The sequence below is a fragment of the Ammodytes marinus genome (genome assembly GCF_949987685.1).
Source record: "Ammodytes marinus genome assembly, chromosome: 11".
Lineage (NCBI taxonomy): Eukaryota > Metazoa > Chordata > Actinopteri > Uranoscopiformes > Ammodytidae > Ammodytes > Ammodytes marinus.
In genome coordinates this window covers 28,157,458-28,178,665 of record NC_137215.1, presented here as the reverse complement: position 1 = coordinate 28,178,665, position 21,208 = coordinate 28,157,458, and the positions used below count along the sequence as shown (strand labels likewise).

At 40.6% G+C, this 21,208-nt stretch overlaps 1 protein-coding gene across 2 annotated transcripts in view; it reads left to right on the top strand.

The window, feature by feature from the left end:
- Nucleotides 1-2,049: 2,049 nt before the first annotated feature.
- The window catches only part of gbf1 (golgi brefeldin A resistant guanine nucleotide exchange factor 1), a 106,725-nt gene continuing 87,566 nt past the window's right edge, over nt 2,050-21,208 (top strand). For both annotated transcript variants that reach the window (XM_080037222.1, XM_080037221.1), the window contains exons 1-3: nt 2,050-2,306; nt 8,855-8,959; nt 10,698-10,764. In XM_080037222.1, the coding sequence (XP_079893348.1) occupies nt 8,867-8,959; nt 10,698-10,764 (160 nt within the window). In that variant the 5' untranslated portion in view covers nt 2,050-2,306; nt 8,855-8,866. The remainder of the gene's footprint in view (nt 2,307-8,854; nt 8,960-10,697; nt 10,765-21,208) is intronic.

Here is a 21,208-nt window from a genome sequence, read left to right as displayed (position 1 = left end):
AATAACTTCTATATTTTAATAAGTTGGAAAATGAGAGGGATACACATTTCAAGCCAACACCTTAAGCGTCAATGTAATGTAGGAATTACTATTGAAATATGTGTTGGTGATGAGCAATTCACACTAGAGTAAAAAGTGTGCCTACCAACCCCGTTCTCCCCTACAATACGCAAAAAAGCTCCGTTGGTAAAAAGTGCTTGGGAGAGGAATAGACTACGCTAAAAAACAGGCTGTAACTTGCTTAATTCGGAACCGATTTTCATGAAATTTGGTTTGCTATGAACACAGAACTGTGATGATACTGGTTACTTGTTGGAATTAAATTCAGTTATGGGGGCGGCTGACCCACAAACTTTGTGCTTGTGCGTGTCTGTTTGGAGGACAGACGACTTCCGCTTCTGACGGGGAAACCTTAGGAGATGAGGGGGTAAAGGGGACACTGACGTGAGTTGCCTAGGCGGCTGTCTTAACTAGAAAGCACTGCATACATAAAAGTATTACTGCTTATGCCTAAACATATGAACAACTGGTGTAGCCGTAGCTAGCTGTCAAAGATGGCAGCCGATCTGCGCATGCGCGAATCACATCGTGGAGGGGACTCACTCCGTGTAGCGACGGAGCCACCAGGTAGTGCACTGCACGCTGACATGAAGCACTGACATGAAGCTCACTTAACACGGCTCTTAAAGCGACAGACAGCCATTAAATGTCAAAGCCTTTCAAACAACATTAATCATTTTGATCTAAATAACATAATTTAAACAGACAATCAACATTTCCTTAAACCCAAGGTGTTCACATTTTCTAGTTTTATACGACCAACAGTCCAAACTCAAAAGATATTCATTTAACTTGGCTACCAAATCACCCACACATTCATAACACTTTACATAGGCTAGTAGGCCTATAACATTCCTCGATGTTAAGGCCCCTATTTGCTACAATTTGGAATTTAAAACAAAACTCCAAGTTTGCTTTATAACAACTTTAAGGGACTCCAATGAAAAGGGCTTGTGGCACTTGAACACTTGATAGAGAGGGACTACTACATTCTTGGTAAGAGGTAATTTCATCTCGCCAAAAAGTAAAGAAATCAGTCTTGAAGTCAGAAAGAACTAAGATAATGGGTGCGCATCTTCAAGGGGAAGGCTATGATGCCATTTCGAAGCGTTCTAGACTAGAGAACAGCTGTAGCCTACTTAAGCAAACACAGACAAATTCTGTTAGAAACAAACCTGGGTGTGCTCGAAAGTGCAAGATTTCAAAGACTTTGTAGAGAAGAATAGTCAGATATGTCAACAAAAATCCCTGGATCTCTGCCAAGATATTGTTCCTGAACTGGACTAGAAGTTTCAAGGAAGACTGTTGTGAGGGCTCACCCTTCTTTTGCCAAACAAAAGCAACATCCATGTGCCCAAACAGCTCAAGTATAGTCTCATCGGACCAAGGGACACATTTCCAAAACTCATTTCCATGTATGCATTTTTTCAATGTGATTGTGCATAGACGGCCTGTAATGGTCCATATTATTATTATTATTATTATTATTATTATTATTATTATTATTATTATTATTATTATTATTATTATTATTATTATTATTATTATTATTATTATTATTATTATTATTATTATTATTATTATTATTATTATTATTATTATTATAACCCTCCCTAGCCACGCGGAGTTCACTTGAGGAGAGACTACAGTTGTCAGATTTCTCCCTTCATTTGAGATACTGACCGTGCTTTCGTCATCAACCCGGCACAGTCAACCTTTACTCCACTACATCCCCATTTGTCCCGCCCCTATTTCTCTGTAACACGTCCTATTTTCCTTTTTGAGAATCACTGTCATTATATGTGAATAGAGAAATGGCGCATTTACTAATAAAGCTTCATTCCGAATTTTTAGATGAGCACTTGTATTTAAAAACAACCCTTTATCACGTTTAAAGGGGCCAGTTGAGTAGCCTGTCAATCAGTACGTGTCATCATCAGACTAGGTTGAGAGCGCTGAGATTTTCCACGTCAGTGTGTTTACCAAGAGCAGACTGACAGCTATTAGGAAGGTCTTCATTTATCCACTTATGGAGCATTCTTGTGAAGAGTGAATGCATGAGCGCTGTTTGGGAATATTAAATTATGACGTTGTGGAATGTACGACATTTTTAGTTTCATATTGTCGTATTGAACTGAACTTTGGTCTTCTCCATTCACTGTTGGCCGGCTAGCCTACTAGCTTGTTGAGCCCGGCTAGCATTAGCGACAACAGGACTCCATCTTTGAATTAGCAGCCACACACAGGTAATTTCTTAAATTTTCTAGAGGACCAGAAAGGTGTGTTTGTTTACTTGTCAACAGGCATTCCGCTTTTTAAAATGAAGAAAATGACTTTTGTCTGAGAAGAGAAAAGCTGAATATGCGTCTACACACGCCGAACGAGCTAGTTAGCTGTCAGGTTCGCAGGCAGGTAACTGCTGGGCTTCTTTGCAACCTTTGTTTCAACTATTCTTAATAATGAATATGTTAACTAGTAATCATGTGCCCTGTCGTTGTTTTGGCGTTTGCTGAACACCACACTAAGCTGTCACAGACTATTGACAGTCCTGCATAGTGTTCGTCAGCTTGTGGAGAGCTAGCCGGTTAGCTTTGCCTTCCAGTAGATTAATCTAATTAGCCATATTCCTAACTCAGCTGACAACCACATCGCTTCACCTTGCTTTGTGTATTCCTGAATTATGTTGCACACGTATGTTTTGATGGTTTCACTAAGCTTTTATTTGACTCAAGTTTGCTCTGAGACATTGCTGGTGCCTTGCCTTGAGCTGATGTTTCTGTAATGCTGACAAGTTCCAGGTAGAGATGTTGTGCTAATGTGACATACAACCGGCTATCAAAAAACCAACATGAACCGTCAGCTGACACTGATATCTAAGAACAATGGAGGAAGCCCACATTTAACTTAACAACATGCAGTGATTAATGTGCGTCACCATCAGCATCAGTAAAGCTCTTTGTCTTGTTATACAAAGATAGTCAGCATCACCTTTTCAAATCCACTGTTCCACAAACACTTTTAAAGATGTTCTATTTCAAACAACAGGGAGGCCCCCTTTTAGAATTTGCAATTGCCTGGATTCGACCTAACATATCAAGAGAAGGTGTACACCTGTAGTTACTGATCTGGCCCTAATTTAATTTTAATTCTATTTAATTTTACTTCAAGCTGAATGGTTAACTCTCAATGATGTTGAATCAGCTGTGATTTATAGAATGAGTATCAGACTAAGGTTGCATTCCGAATCGCATACTCTTTCTTTTTTCTATTCTACATACTACATCCGACGATAAAAATAATCTAGTTAGGATGCAGTAGGCATACTATTGGGACATACTTTTACTTATTTATTTCATCATAACATTGCGCCTTGATCTTGCCTCTTGGTTTTATATCCGTCGCATCCCCGTTTGTTTTCATATGGAGGCTTCGTCGATGTGACGTCACTTCACGTGCGCACTGGATTGTGGGTCAGAATCGCCCAAATAGGATGCACTTTTCAACACTAACAATCTTGGCCGCATGAAGTAGGACATCCGGGTACTTCTAACCATCCTAAATCTGGCCACAAGAATCGGGACATCCTAAATCTTTTCTCCGCATACTATATAGTAGAAAGTATGCAATTCGGAACGCAACCTAATTTTCTTGACTTCTTTCTGTCTCTGAGCTTTGGTCTCATTCTAACCACAGTCAGTGTGTGTGTGTGGACAGTAAAACCCTCCAATAGCAAGTCTGCAGTAGGGGCCACTGTGCATTATCCACAACCCAGATGATGAGGGAAATGTCTAATGAAAGGGCTTTCTGTCACTATGGACCAGGCTTCATTCATATTTCTTTTACCCAGAATGACACCTCACTTTTATACCCATATAGACATGTCCTGCTCTCAAAGGAAGGATAGTCAAAATGATGATTGTTCTGGTGACATTTTTCATTACTAAGGTGATTGGAAACACCACATTCTAGAAATCAATGGCTGAGAGTACAAATAGCCTATCGGTATCCTTGGAGACAGATGTTTCTAGGTTATAAAGAGTTGTGGGGAGTGCGGCCTACAGCTGACTTGTTTATTTCCTAACACAGAGTTCCCCTCCCTCCAAGGGTTTTCATCCAACGTGACCATTTGTATTAAAATGTTTGGGGGAAACTGCCTGCTATACCCAGCCACAACACACAACAGTCTAACCCTCCCACAGCACAACCCCTCCACTTTTTCTTGCTCAACAAAGTAGCTGTAGTAAGACCGCATGCAGTGACTGTAGGTTTTTACTTGTGATCATTATCATTTGAAGAGAAAAAAAAGCATCTTGCATTCCAGTTTTCTACACAATAAGCTATGTCTATCAACAGTCTGAATCAAACACTGCTCAGCCACGTTGGACTGTCCCTGCATTCTGAATCGCAAACTATTTAGTATGGTAGAAAAAAGATTTAGGATGTCCCGATTCTTGTGACAAGATTTAGGATGGATAGAAAGACCCGATGTCTACTACATCCGGCTGAGATTTTTAGTGTTGAAAACAGCATCCTATTTGGCCGATTCTGACCCACAATCCAGTGCGAACTTGAAGTGACGTCGCATCAACAGAGCCTCCATATGAAAACAAACAGGGATGGCAAGATCAAGGCGCAATGTTATGATGAAATAAAGTAAATGTATGTCCCAATTGTATGCCTACTGCATCCTAACTAGATTATTTTTATCGTCAGATGTAGTATGTAGAATAGGAAAAAGAAAGAGTATGCGATTCGGAACGCAGGGTGTGTTTCTTATGGCGCCCTCACACTAGGCCCAGTTGCCCCCGTCCTCATTCCCCCACTGGCCTGTACTCACACTGCTCCTAAAGATTGGGACCTAGGCACCATTATGTCTTGCCACAAGTCACCACATCTATGCGCGCGCGTTTGGGATTTGGAGCGTAGCCTACTTGTATCCGATTTGTTTTGGAATATTTTCATCCAAACACATTTGCAGCATTCCACTTCCACATCAGACCAACGAGAATCCTTGGGCACATTTTATATAATGTCTGTTGCCACATGGATGTATCATTGGGTCGTGGGGAACAGTCTCATACAAATTGACGTCAGAATCGCTTGTGCGCGTTTCGGATCATTAGAATCTGTACCGTGCCCAAGCACTCCTCTCCCAGCTGTGCTAGAGCCGAGGAAGTGTACCGTGCTTGAGTACGGATGGCACACTCACACTGGTCAAACCCAACTAGACTTTAGGGGGGCAAACTTTCTTGGGCACGGTAGAGATGGTCTAGTGTTAGTGTGCCCTTACATTAAAATTTCCTAAGAAGTCCATGAAAATGATTGAAGCTGTGAGGCTGGCAGTTTTGACTAAATGACAGTGCTATTCAATTAAAAATGAACTGACTGGGTTTTTACTTTCTGTTTTATGTTGGTAAATACAATATCGGATCAGGACTCAACATCATCGATTCAGATTGGATTTGGATTTTTGGTGGTTAAACAAACCAATCCACTAGGGAAGACTGATTTCTATGAAGGGCTTATCAGCTAGAAGCCTTTCTATCACTCTGTCTATCTTCATCCTCTTATTATTCCCAATAGGGTTCTCACCATGAATTTCAAAGCATTTGGCTTCAGACACCCACTCGCTACTTTCATAAATCTTCCTGTAAAGTAAGTAGAGGTATTATCCGCCATGGCTTTCATGACACAAAGAAAAAAAGGTTAATCCAACCATTTTCAGGTATACTGCTTGTCAAATATGAACAGCAAGTCATTTTGATTCTGTTTGGTTATCCATATTGCTATTGGACATTGTCAAGGTAGACATGGAAATGTACAGTTTGGTTCTCAGATTTTATATTCATTTGATGGTGAGCGGTCATTATTTGGCTTTAAGCTTGGAAACTCAATTTTCTCATACTTCTTGCAGCATTTCAGCATTTTCATATTTGATATATTAATTCTAAATAGTTGTTTAAAGGGATGGGAGGATATAAGATTGTATTCCGATAAAAACCCCTACAATATGTTATTCATGGTGATCCTGAGAAAAGAAACATTTAAAAATGTAATTCAAAAAGTTAAAGTTCCATATATTCTAGATGTATTAGATATGATGTGTCAACACTAGGGTTGCTGGACGGGTCCCGGGATTTCGGGATTCCCGTGAAATGAGTCAGTCCGGGAGTACCGGAAATTGGCCGCGGGACCCGTCCTCCCGTTTTTTTTTTTTTTTTAGATTTTTTTGAGGGGGGATATATTTTTAAATATTATTTAGACAGGCAGGCATACGAAATACCAGCGCCTCTACAATACTGAAAGTGCTGTGTCCGAGGAAGAGTCTGATGATACCCAAGAATATGCGTATCAGCCAGAGCTTAAGCGAGCAGACGATGACCCAGAGCCTTACTGCACATCTGCAGCAGGCAGTCATTAGCCTCGTTAGAGATGTCGCCGTCTTGCTCAGACCTGCGCAATTATGACGCTCGGCTTGCTGAGCGCACAGCATTTTTGTTGTGCGCTCAGCAAGACGGGCTTCATAGTTGCGCAGGTCTGAGCAAGATAGCTCCAAGTCGAACGAGGCTAATGACTGCATGCAATGTCCCGAGCCAGACGAGGTATGGGAATGACCTCCTCAAAATAATTTCAAACGAGTTTGCGCTCTTCGAGGCAACCAAAGAGCGACCCAAACACCTGCAGCAGCTCTACTCTGCACTTTCCACCATACAGCCGACGTCCTTGGAAGAAAGAGCGTTCTCGGTGTGCGGTCAGTTCGTGACAAAGCTCAGAAACAGGCTGAGCAGTGTCTCTTGAAGTCACACTTCATGAAAATAAAAGAAAGGAAAGCTGGAAAGTAGTCTTGCTTAGCGTGTCAGTTTGAATAGGCTGTTAGTTCTGTCATGTCTTATTTCACACGTTAAGAGCAATCGGTAGTGCATTTTTTGTTATTTGCCTATCCTTTGGAAAATATTCAATTTAAACTGATTTCGTTCATAGAAATAAAAATAGATTGTTTGAAATACATTTGTTCGCCAAACACCGTTTTTTGGCCATGTTTTGATATTGAACCTCTGTGAATTTTTTTTCGTATTTTCTTCATAAAAACACCGTTTTCAATAGGCATCTTCTGGAAAATATTTTGCCTAATTTGAATGGCTTTTCTTCATGTTATTTAAGTAGAAATAAAACGTGATGTAATATAGCGTTGTTCTGCTGCATTTATTTATCTATTTGCATTGATTTAGTCCCATTAAAGTAGTATTAAAGGGCAATAATGGTTTCAACGGGAAATCCCGGGAAATCCCGTGAGGAGCTCTGAAATCCCGGGATTTGAAAAGGGGCCATTTCGGGAAATTTCAGCAACCCTAGTCAACACCACTAGTAACTGGTTGGCTGACCATAGTATCACTGTGCTGGATTGGCCAGACAACTCTCCTGACCTGAACCCCATAGGGAATCTATGGAGTATTGTCAAGAGGAAGATGAGACCCAACAATACAGACCAGTTGAAGGCCACTATCAAAGCAACCTGGGCTTAACACCTCAGCAGTGCCACAGGCTGATCGTCGCCATGCCATGCCGCATTATGCAATAAGTCATGCAAAATAAGAACCAAGACCAAGTATTGAGCAGATGAATGAAAATACTTATCAAAGCTACTTACAATGAGCTGTTAGCCAGAATCCTGAAAAGTTAAACAGAAAAAGGCCTGAAATATATCACTTTATGTCTAATACATCTAGAATATATGGATCTTTTACTTTTTGATTACATTTCATTTAAAAAAAGAGCTTTCCCATGATATTCTAATAATATGAGATGAACCTGTAAATTGATGATTATCAGGATAATATTTGTGAATCACGATTATTTTAATAATCCTCACATGAAATGTTCCTAATGTCCCATGCCTAATTGTGAATCACTTATAATGAATTCTATTCTAGTGTACCCACATGAATTGTGACACAATATGTTTGATGCCTGTATTCCTGTAATGGGTAATGCAGGCTTGCACGCAAAATACATTTATAAATATTATAATTATTAATGATTTCTCATAATAAAACCACCATTAATAATACAGAAACAATGTTTATCCAGGTTTGTTAGGTCCCATGTAAGTATACACATGATGATCCTTACTTTGAGTGAGTCAGGTTTGTTGTAGTGTTTCTCTGATTTGGATTCTTTTATTATAGTTCTTTTTTTTTACCTTGAATTCTTAGCACACATGAGACATCAGTGTTGTTTAAATGCTTTTGAAGCATGTCCTTACAACCAGCATTTATTAGCCATGTTGACTGACTCCATCCTCAAAGAATATTTCAAAATAAAGCTCCATGAAGAGTGACAGAAAGGAAATGCCATTTTTTTCTGTTGACGGTTTCTCTTAACTATTGTTAACCCAGAATGCTCATTGTTACACTTGGTACGTTGATCTGTTGTTATAGACATAGGTTAAGAAAAGACAAACATATAGACAGCAGGGGATTTGAAGCTTTCTTCACAAAATGGAGGTGTATCTGTTTTGCGAACAGACAGTAATAACACCTGAAACAAAGTCTCAGAAAAAGCATGCATCTTATGTGTTTCAGGTTTTGCGCTGTGGCAGCTTTTCAAAAAATATTACCCATTATACCACGTGTTGAATATATATCTATATTATGTGTGTGTGTGTGTGTGTGTGTGTGTGTGTGTTTTAACAGTACTGTTAATTAGAGGGACAATATGTGATCATTTATTATCACCAAGCCCTGGCTTTCATTTCTGCCAGAACCAACCACACAACTCCTGTTTCTTTTCTCAGAAACGCAGCAAGATGGACAAGAACATCTACATTGTCCAGGGTGAAATCAGTACAGTGGTTGGAGCTATCAAGAGGAACTCCAGATGGAATACGCACACTCCGCTGGTAAGTTAAACACCATCAATCATTATACAGTGGAAAGAACAGCATGTCAACACCCCCATGAACAACTTTTACATTATTTTGACGCAGCCTTAGCCTGAGAATGAAATGCAATAAGTCTGTTATTTACACAACACAGGGAACACGGTTTCAAAGGAAAAATGGATTTACAAGATATTTTAAAATGTAATGAAAAACAAGGAAAATCATTGCAGCAATTTAGAAATTTTAGTTTGGTTCATTAAATTGACTTTTTTCTAACATGGTTTCTTGTGTACTTTTTGTGTACACTGAACACAAATATAAACACAGCACCTTCGTTTGAGCCCCAATTTTTCATGAGCTGAAAAGATGAACTTAACTTGAATGTTGATGTAAACAGACTGCAGGAAGTAGTTGAAACATGTCAAGGTACAAACAAATGAATACTAGTCTGTTGACATCAACATTCAAGTGTGTCTATCAAGTTAGACTAAATTAACCTTTTTGAATTGAAATCAAAGATGTAAGATTTTATTCTATGTACACAAAAGGCCTATTTCTCACATTTTGTTCACAAATTTGTTTAAATCTGTGTTATTGAGCACTTGTCCTTTGCTGAGATAATCCATTCATCTGACAGGTGTGGTATATCAAGATTACAGAATTATCAGAATTTTTATTTAAATTTTTTTTTAACTTATGTATGTAATGTTATGAATTTGTTTGATCGAAATAAACTAAACAAGCTCTATGGAATGGGGCATTGTCAAGTTGTCAAGCTGAAGATGCCGATTAGACAGCAGGATTATTATTTAGGAGTGGCTGTGGTGAAGCAGGTAGGGCGGTCACCCACTCGATTGCAGGGTATTTGGATCCTCCGCCCCGCCACATGTCCAAATGTCCCTGGGAAAGACACTGAACCCCAATTTGCTCCCGATAGTGAGTCTGATATCGGTGTATGAATGTGTGTGAATGGTAACGTAGGAATGGGAACAGGTCTCCTTTGAAAAAGAGTCTCCGGTCTCAACGGGATTACCTGTATAAATAATGGTTAAAGAGGACCTATTATACTACTTTTCTGGTCTTAATTTCTTGTTTTACACTGCTATAGAGCAACCTGACACGAATCACATCACAAAAAACTATGTAGATGTTCAGGAAGCTCTTTCTCTTATTTTGGCGATCCAGCATGCCTGTGCTTCGGCCATCTCCGCTCCCTCCGCCTGTGCTTCGGCCATCTCCGCTCCCCCCCGCCCCCTCCTGCAAACCCCACTCCGTTGTGATTGGTTACCTTCCTTCCGGAACACTTTCAGTGGCGGGAAGCGCGAGCATGGACCTATAAGGGTGCGAGGCAGATGCGAGCAAGGAAGTGACAGCATTACTATACATGGAAACATCCGCGTGGTGACGACACCAAGTTACATGCGACGTCACGAAGTTACAAAGCGTCAAGCCGCTTTGAACACGTGACTTCTTGACTTCCACAATCGGTGGAAGCTGAAAACACTAGGCACACCTGTGTAATACTCCTGTCTAGTCACCATCTTTATGTGCCACACCTGTCAGGTGGATGGATTCTTTCAGCAAAGGAGTGAATACATAATATATATTAAATAATTGGTTTTATAGCAAACATTTACCGAAATAAATCCTGAGACTGAGGATTCAATTATACAATTTATCCAACTACTCTGAATTGCAAATGGCGTCTGATGCGTCCGCCTACGCTCATGTTCTTACGATGTTTTTTTTTCTCCAGGACGAAGAACAGGACCCATTACTTAACAGCTTTGGACACCTCAAAGAAATACTCAACAACATAAAAGGTAAGCGGGGAGGTGGTTAAGGGACGTTAAGTATAAGTTGATAGGAACAGTACCTGTTTGAGTGTCGCAGGCCAAACTGTTTGACTGACAGCTTTTACACAAGACAAACCCCACCAATCATGCACATGCAAAAAATGTGTTATTTGAACTGCCCAGAGTAGGTTAGCTTTGGAAGCACCCTAGATTGTGTTGAACTGGCCCCTTGCGTAATTTCACCAAAAATGTAAGTAACATGGCTTTGCAAACTATCAAAACAGGGGGGGTCTGAGATGATTTTGGTAACCCGTTTTGAAGTGTGTTGTAGGTAAATGGATTGGATTAAGGGGAAGGTGAAGGAGTTAATGATCCTGGAGGCCTTGGTGACAATACACTGTATTCTATGTAGTGAGTGACTGTTGGTGTTTCCGTACCAGACTATTGATGAGGTGATGATGCTCAATTAAGATTTTTATATGGATATCAGCCGACACTGTCTGCTATCAACAAGGTTTTTATTTATGTGAATCTATTCATTTAACTGCTTTAAAAGTTTTCAATACAGAAATATATCAGAACATTTTCTTTCACAATTTGCATAACTTCTTAATTACTAAATATTTTTTTAAAGATGATTTTTTTTTTGCAAGGCTTTATTGACAGTGCAGAGGGACAGAGATGAAAGTAGGAATGAGCCTCGGGGGCTCTAACCACTACACCATGAGCACCCATGCTAAATTTGTTTTTATCGTGTGCTATATAATGGAGCTAAGGTCTTAAAATCGATTACATTTTTTTAAATCAACACTATGGAATATGGTTTGGTACGTGGATCGGTGGCGTCAGTATGATATATAATAATTGGAATGCAGCCATATCAGACCAGATTCTGATATTAGATCGGATCGGCCCCTTCCCTACTCCTAATGAATGTATTTTTCAAGCTGTTGTTGGCACAATGTTGAAAGGACAACCTGTCTTTTATAGGGCTGTGCATTGGCATGGACTTCACAATACGATGCGCATCACGATACATGGGTCACGTATGGCGGTATATTGCGATATTCTACATATTTTAATGAAATGTAAATCGAGGCAGAGTCCATTTTTTAAGACCCGCATCCGCCCGTACCCGTGAAAGCTCAGTAACGGACCAGCGCATAAAGCCAACCTTATAACCCAGCTGTCAAAAAAAGGCTGCCGAACAAGAGCGCTCAGCCGGGATCCTGAGCGATTAAGATAAAGTTGCTGTGCCTTTGTACTGTGGTCAAGATAACCTTTTTGCTATGCTTTGTGCTCTCTCTCCTCTTTCAAATCTAAATGTGCATTCTCACACATTTAATCCTCAAGTCCACAGGCATTTAATTACTGACCTGAATGGTATTTCTGGCGCCGACTAGCGAGACAGCAGACGTTTACATGTTTAACCGACTAGTCATGTGCATCCCTAACAAAAAGGATTATCACATCATATTGCCGTAGAGATTTTTAAACCAGCCCTAGTCTTTTATGAGAATTCCAATGCAGTATACATTGAGTTATGTATTTCAAAATACAATATTGGTTTATTTACAACACTAAAAAGAACAGACTATTTCTTGCGGTCTTGCAATAGATCATTAGTGCAAGGTACAATCGGTTTATTTTCTGTGTTAATAGTAAATACGTTTTGAGCCAATGTGTCATAGGGAATGCATCCAGTCTATGTGGTCAGAGCCAAGCATTTTGAGGAGGAAAAAGAAGAGGGAAAGGAGAACAATGACAAATGCACATGCTGATCATGTTGAGTACGTCCAGGGAACTCCAGTCTTACTTTTTAGGTGAGCGTTAGTAGTGGCGTGTAGGGGATTTGAACTGAAAACCAGTATCAACCTTGTTGAGCTGCAGCTCCTCTTAGAAGTCTGGGCTGACTTAACAACATGACTTTACTTTACTGGAACTAAACGTATTGTTCATTTGAATCAGAAATCAGAACATTTGAATTTGAATCTTTTTGAGAAACTTCTGAAATTTTGCACACTAAAGTGATATATGCCATCAAAATGTTGTGAATTAATTTCCCCCGTGACGATCGGAGATTTAGTTTCCAATATTATGCAGTAAACATTTTAACACACTTTGTTCTGGAGATGAAGTTATACGAGTTTGGCCTCAATAGTGCCACTATCAGGTCTCAGCATACACATCAGACAAAATTCTGTTAGTTTTCACCCATTGGATTTCTATGGAAGAAAACGATACATAATAATAATAATAATAATACCGGCAAGAACAATAGGGTCCTTGTAGCCTTGCTGCTCGGCCCCTAATCAAAGCCTCTGTTAAACCACAAACACAAAACGGTTACAAAGTTGACGCACCTTTAAAGCCTCATAGCAATCCACAGATCAATAACATTGACGACAAAGGTCCACACGATCTAATCCAGTCAATAATTAAGTCCAAAGCAATTGCATGTTATTTCATTCATAAATCCCCAATGGACTGCTGTTGCATCATTTGAAGTGAGCTGGCAGCTGTGTTTAATATTTCACGTATTTTCCATCATAACTCCCTTTTGCAAAGTAAACATTGGTGGCATCTTTGTTGTCTACCCTCCAATATGGGCTTCCATGTCCTGTTCACAGCCTATAGCCAACATGAGACCGGGTAGAACAGTCAGTTGTCCACTGCACAAGCACTTAGTGAAAAGTAATAATTATCTGTGAAAAACACAGTGTTCCTCAAGTATGGAGTTACTTGAGGAATCCTTTCAGCCATATTGTAAATCACAGAGTTAGGTTACATCATGATGACACTTGAATTGAATATAGATAAGGGCAGGTCTACTATGGTCATTAGGGTAACGGCCTCCACACACGTCCTACCTCTACTGCTCGTCTGCGTCTGTCTTTTTTTCTCGCCGACCGTGTAATCAACCTAGAGCGGCCACACATCCAACCTCGGCCGCGCTGCAGACGGCCTGCAGCGACGCTACACTTTACCTCAGGAGGCTCGCCTATTTTTTTCAGGGAGACGCGTGTCTCTCTGCTTTAACGGATAGAGAAATACTCTGTTGACAGTCATACCAGCAGCATTCACTCTAGTTTCACGATTTCCCTGTTTGTTTCTTTCAAAATAGAAAAAAAAAGAAAAAATCAACGAGGCACTAGGATTAGTATCAATATTAATCATATGCATCATAACATGACATGAAACAACTCCATATTAATGGGAATTATCTATGAAAACTCTATGTAGACAGTGCTTTTAGTTGAGACGTTCCATGTGTGGCCGAAAAAAGCGCGAGAGAGGCAGCAGTAACGGAAGGCGACACGCTCCAGAGGTAGACACAGGATGTGTGTGGAGGCCGTTAGGATTAGCTTGCATGGGTAAAACATACACTTTTTGTTCTGCAACCATTTTCAATGAAGATCAAGGCATATTTCAAGCACATCGCCAACAGTTTCAGATGATCAGGATTTGCTGCTTTCAATGTGATAGTAATTGAAAACTCTTTTTGGTTTTGGTCTGTTGATTGGACAAAACAAGACTTCAATAGCAGCAGTTGGTATTTATGAGAGTCTTATTGTCATTTTCACTATTTTCAGACTTTCTGACCAGTGGCAGCCCTACTCCTAATCATAGTCAATAACCAGTAATACTCTCCAACGAGGCTCTGGACAGATGGTGGTACCTGGGTCTGGCGTGGTTTAGAATTAGTCTAGGGTTCTAGTATAATAAGCAATCCTTGAGAACACTTTGCATGTGTTGTGCTGCTCCTTTCACAATCACCCTTCTTAGTCAGGTTTTCAGTTAGAATATGGTGAGACAAGACTACGTTGGTAAAACTTTGTTGCATGATCATGCGCTCTTTGTTCGATGCTTCCACTGACTAAATAATGTTCTGCATCTAAGGTCTAAGGGTTGAGATTCAACACGGACTTTGTCCAATCCAATTACATTATCACTAAGTGTGGTGACTGATCATTTGTAAGTCCAAGTGTGTGTAAATGCAGTGGTGTTGCCTGCCTGACAACCACCCCCCCCCCCCCCCCCCACACACACACCCCTCTCCTTCTGGGAGAAGCTCAAGCTGGCTCCGAGTACAATCCTGGATGTTGTCATGCCTTTGCAATGAGAGTCGTGGCCAGCTCCCACAGGCCTACAGCTCCAGTTGTACAAGTCTTAAGCAATGGGAAAGATGCAACACATGGAGCCCCCCACCACATGGCCTTCTTCCTCCAGGGAATGCCTCTGCACTCTGAGATGGACAGGCGCTGCTGGCTGAGCAGGAATCCACCACACTGGTTCACCCCCCACCCCCCTCTTTCCTTTTCCTCTGGCTACAACCCTTTAGCCTATGTCCCTCTGTTACCCTCTCTCAAACTCATTCCATTACTCTTGCTGGATTTGACCGGCATGGAAGTCAAACATAACATGGAAATCTTTTCTTTTGCTAAGTAATTAGTCCATGTCAAGGTTGTAAGAAAGCCTTGTTGCATCTTGGAGCCCAGATCCCCCTGTGAAGCCAGTTTCTCAAATGCTTCATCCATGCCCTGACCAGAGACAACATGGAGATCAAATAAACCACAGTAGAGCTGAATTCTCTTCTTGACAGACGGATCAATTTGTTTTTGTTTTTTGCAGCAGCATAACAGACCTAATGGATCTCTTCTCTGGCTGTGTCTCTCATACAGAAACAGAAGAAATCGTGTGGGTGGGCTGTTATGCCGCTGCTTTGAGGCTTTGCAGCGGCCCAGCTGTCTCCTTAATGAAAGCCCAGTAATTCCATTCACTCTGCCGCGTATCTCTGCTCCCTCTAACAACAAAAAGCCAACCGGCTAAGGAAATGTGAAATAGACTTCTCAGGCCCCTCTCTCCGTCTCTTTTCTGTCTTTATATCTTTCTCTTGTCTCTGGCTGTGGGGTTCACTGCTCTGGTGTTCCTGTCCTGATGTGTTGTGTTGTGTTGTGTGTGTGTGTGATTGACAACACCATGTGCCATAGAGCTGAAGAGCAGTGCAGCTGAAAGTATATCATCTGCAATTTTAGTTGGGTAAATATAGCAGGGAGTCTTGTCAAGCAGAGAAAAAAATGTTCTGGGAAAGGAAGTGCTGTCTCCCCTTTTTTTTTCTAAATGCCAGAAAGAAAAAAAAAGTTTCCTTGATTTCCCTGGAAAATGTGCCCTTCTCCACTCCCCGAACAATGAGAGCACAGTTGAAGAAGCCGGGCCAACCCTGGACCATATGTTGTGATGCCTCAGCCTCCACCTTGCTCAAGTCAGCCAGGGCAAATCAGTCCCAGGAAGCAGGAGCCATTCCTCTTGATTTAAATGGGCTGGGTTTGGACTGAGTCTGATATTTAATGCCCCATCCCTAACCTCATTTAGACCCGTATAATTGAGTGCTTTCCACAGCTTTGTGGCCATGCATCTGTCTTTTTTAAATGTGTACTGGCTCGCAGAAAAATGATGGTGTTATTCTTTGCCCAACAAAGTTTATTTGGTATATTGATTGTATAAAGGAGAAATGGATTGAGGCTTTTGCATTTCAGATTGATGCTAGGGTGACTACAGAGCAAAGAGATGATGAGCCAATGACTAAGTCAATATAAGAACACACACCTACGTCATTACAGAGTTCAATCTTGGAGCCGTATATTGCCATATAATCGATAAGAAAAAAGTCCCTCAAATTATTAGTCAGTCAAGTTTTTACTGTAAAGAATTTTAGCCAATATTTGTTGTTTTTGAATGTTGACGTTTTAGAATAAGGGACAAAATGGTCTGTTTTTTTTTTTTTTTTTGCAGCATCCAAAACGTAACACCTCTCAAATCAAGCTACATACAAACCATGGATTGTTTCGTAATCATTAAACATCATTTTGGTCGTTAATAAGCCAAATTGAAAGTGTTCGGACCTATCTATGCACCACACTGGAATTAAAAATCAAATCCATTCAATCCATGTTTAAAAACAAAAAATGGATCCAAGATTCGATTTGCTGCATGTTATGAACTCTCATATCAACTACCAAATATAAGAATGCACAGAGTGGTTGTGTGTTTGGTGTTCTTCCATCTGAAGCGAGCGGCTAGATAGTCTTTTTTTTCCCTCTTACCTGACATTGGCAGGGGGGGATCTCTCTTCCATAGAGGATTGTCATCACACAGACAAATCTGTCTCAATCTCTTGTTGAATAATTCGGCCCATTTTTATTTTTTATTTCTGGACTATATTCCTCAGAGAGAACAAGAGTGCAGAGAACAAGCCTTTTCATTCTCACATACATTTTATCTCCTATCCTGCTCACCTATTGTTTTTTCTCAATTGCACCTTTTTTATGCAGAAGTCACTGAGCCTCAGACTCCCTCAAATCTTCCAATTCTTTCTCACATCAAGCTCCCTCCGCTCCAGCCGAGGTCAGCTTTTTGACAAGTCTGCCCGGAGAAACAGTCTGCTCACTAAATCCCTTCATTTTTATTCATACAAATACAGGTTTTAGAGCCCCCCTTGCAAGCACCCGAGATACAAAAAGCCAGAGTGGCCTTTTGACTGACAGCTTTCTCCTTTTCATCTACACACACTAACCAAATTCACAAGCTCTCTCTCTCTCTCTGTAATTGACTGGAATCGGCAGCACAGAAGCAGAGGTAGACATCAGGAGGGGGTGCGGGGGGGGGGGGGGCACGGCAGAGGATTTACACAATGAACAGGATGACTTGATTACTCTCTAGCTGACCTTTACAATAATGATGCCACTGTCCTCATAGCAGCACATAGTCTGAGCCACTTGTAACGCTCATTGTATGCAATCCTTCATAAAAACCAATGTGTTGTGAATAGGGTTGCAAAATTTTGGGAATTTTCAAAGTTGGAAACTTTCCATGGGAATTAACGTGAATAAACGTCAATTTACTAAATTGAAAGCAACCCAAATGCACTAAATCCTTCTAACTGTGTTATGTCAGTCCTGGCAAACGTTCTAGACAGTAAAAAGCAGTTTTTTCAACTAAGTTTTATAACTTTTTTAACATTTAACTTCAAATCAGATTTTTTTTTTTAAAGCTTATTGAGACACCCAACTTGATATCATATATTGCTTTTTACTAGAGCAGGTTTACAGAGGCTTAAACAGTGATTTAAAATATAGTTGGGGAAAATATATTTTAGCATAATCTTGACTAAAACAACCAGATTTCATGCAAGTAGACTTGGCAAGTTGCACATAGCACATCCTACTGCAGGGGTACTGAGGCCACGCCCCCTACATGCACTGTGCATTCCTCCATCACATGGGGGGCAATTTACTTAATTTATTGAATGGGTTGGGTCAGACAGATGAGTTATATTTTACTCAACATTCATCTTTTTGATGTTCAGTGAAATCATTGATTGTTCATAAAATAATCAAAACTTGATAAAGCTCTACTCAGTCACAAATAAATCTGTTCAAATGTAATGTTTTTTTTTATTGTATTAGTTTGCATGGTTGTCTGCCTATGACAAAACATAATGTTTACATGTTTAGATTTATGTTTGGATATGAAAAAATAAATAAAAAATTACCGCCATTTAGTTAATTCCTATAATTCCCAATTTTGAATATTCCCAAAATTCCCGAGTGAAAGTTCCCGTGGAAAGTTTCCGGAAAGTGTCCACCCCTGTGCAACCCTAGTTGTGAAGAAGGTACTCTATAGCACGTAGGAATAATGATTCATTTGTTTGTGAAATGTTTGCCTTTTGTTTTCACACAGCGTACTACATGTGTTACTGACAACCTTACTAATTCAACTCATTTTACTGTCCTGTCAGTCATCAGGAGATATTGCACACATGCTGTCCCTCCTCAGTCCCCTGTTTCAAGGTCAAGCACTAGTGTCAGTCCCCAGCTGTGCTCAGGCTGGCAGTGCTGGGGCCTCCGGGGGGGTCACACAGGTTCCCTCTCTCTCCCCCCCTCCCTCCCTCCCTCCCTCCCTCCCTCCCTTTCTCTCCCCTGCCACCTGATCTTCACACATATATCACTCCCAATTGAATTGGCAGAGGGCAGCTGGCAAATGCAAGAGGAAGAGCGACCATAATTCATGTCGCTCAGCCACTTATGCAAATATGTTTACTCATGAAGGCATTCTGAAGCAAGGAGAATCTGCCTCATGGCCATTCTTTACATGTCTGCCACGTGGCCCCAGGGTGTCCCCTAGCTTTGAGCGTGAGATCATAGGTTACGTTCTCACTGTTATTTTTATGGTCCAAACGCAGCACAAACGCAGTGGGTGGAACTGTCACTTAGATGAATGCCTTGTCAGATTTATAAATCAGCAAATAAATGAATCCCTTTATAGGTGTGCATGGACAGCGGAATATTTAAATTAATAATTATTACCATTATCGTTTGTTTAATCTGCTTGATTTCTATTATTGTCAGAATAATAAAAATTGCCCTTCGCAATTTGAAAAATAACTTCTGTCAACTGAATTGTTTGAGCTTAAACAATTTCTCCGTCACAACAAATTTTTGACTGTGTGTTCCATAATGACAACGAATTTACTTTAGTTGTCCAAATGGTAACATAGTTTCAAAATGATTTGTTTCACAAAAGCTTTACCATTGTACACATTATTTTTGCCAAGATATGTTATTGTGAATATTATGTTTTTGTAATTCAGACTGCCCAAAACAACAAAAACTGTCAAATTCATAGTGTTAGCTTTGTTTTACTGAGTCATCATAGTGTAAGGGTGGTGGGCTTGCTTTGTTTGTTGTCGTTATTATTTTAGGCCCCTTCTCATCGTTCAGTTCCTGAGCTGTGCAAGGAGATGTCTCACCAAACTGCCCGACAGTTTTACCTCTCTTCAGTTCAGATGAATGAACTGTCACAGTGTCGAAGCCATTGTCCTTTCATGGACCCTTTCATGAGCTTTGTTTCAGTGTATTGCAACAGTGATATCAGCAACAAATGGTAAATAGACTTGACTTATATAGCGCTTTTTAGCTGATTTTCTCAGCCCCAAAGCGCTTTAAATTTCTTACCACATTCACCCATTCATACACACACTTGTACACCGATGGCAGTAGCTGCCATGCAAGGCGCCCTCTGAACCATCGGGAGCAATGTGGGGTTCAGTGTCTTTCACAGGGACAGTTGGACATGTGGCGGGTAGGCGGGGGATCGAACCTCCGACCCTGCACTCCAGAGGACGATCTCCCTACCCACTTCGCCACTGCGTGAAGATGTCTTTGATTCACTCACATTTAGAAAACATATCAAATGTAGGTTATATAACTGTAGGTGATTCTAGCCCCAGCTAAAGAGGATGATGATCAAACTTATGCTGTTGATACTCCTTAATTCCACAACAAATTAGATTTTTTTTTTCAAATCATTGTCATCATTGTTTTGCCTATACAATGTGAGAAAGTTGTCCGTTTGCTGTTTGTTTGCTAGGGGTGTAACGGTACACTAAAGTCACGGTTCGGTACGTACCTCGGTTTTGAAGTCACGGTACGGTACAGTACGGTACGGTTCATAGTTAAGAGAGAATGAACAGCTTTAGCTGTCAGTAACTAGCTGACAGTATCATACAAATAAAATGCATAACAAATATAAAAATACTGCTGCAATTCTCCAATAAATAAAATACTTATTAAATACTAGTGTAGGTTCAGTATAAACTAAAATTGCAATGAAAAAATATACAGTAGGCTATTAATGGGTCTTTTTGACTTTAAAAAAAGAAAATATTGATGCAGCTCTCTTAACCCATTGACGACTATGGCAATCTAGGATGCATGTCCTTAAAGGGAAAATTCGCCCATTTTCATGTGAATGGTATATCAGGGCCGAGTATATTAGTAGTCTATTGAAAAAAGCCCCCCAAAAATTGATCCGAATTGGCAGAGAGCACAATGATTTCGGATTTAAACTGTTGACGCGGGGCTGACGTAGCCGTTTTTACAGTTCCTACAGGCCCCAGGATGCATTGCGCGGGGGGGTACGCTCTGCAGCCAGCCTGCCCAGATTCCGAGCTGCTCGCGTTACCATGGTGACAAACACAGCACGGACCTGACCCGTGTAAGCAGTACAGTAATAGCGCGCTTCGTATTATTTCACTGTTGGACTACTACCACAAAGAAAACATGCCGTCCTATAATGTGCCTAGATGCGCCAACTTTAGGAAACAGAAAAGAAGCAGGAGTAAGCGTAAGCTGAAGATACTAGGCCCTACCTGTTGCCTATTCACCGGCGTGATGCATAGCCCCAGCCCCGGGAAAAAGAATCCGAATAAAGGTAAGCTAACGTGAGCTAAATTGCATAGTAGCCTACTGTAGTTAGTATCAGTGTTTCCCCTACATTAATAACTGTGCTGCCCACACCGCTGTTGAATATTGTGTCACGGTGTAAGGCTGATAGATGGGGCAAGGAGGAATTAGTCTACCGGTTGTAGCTGTAGCCAAGTTACCTTAGCCGCTAAGCTACAGTTAGAAGT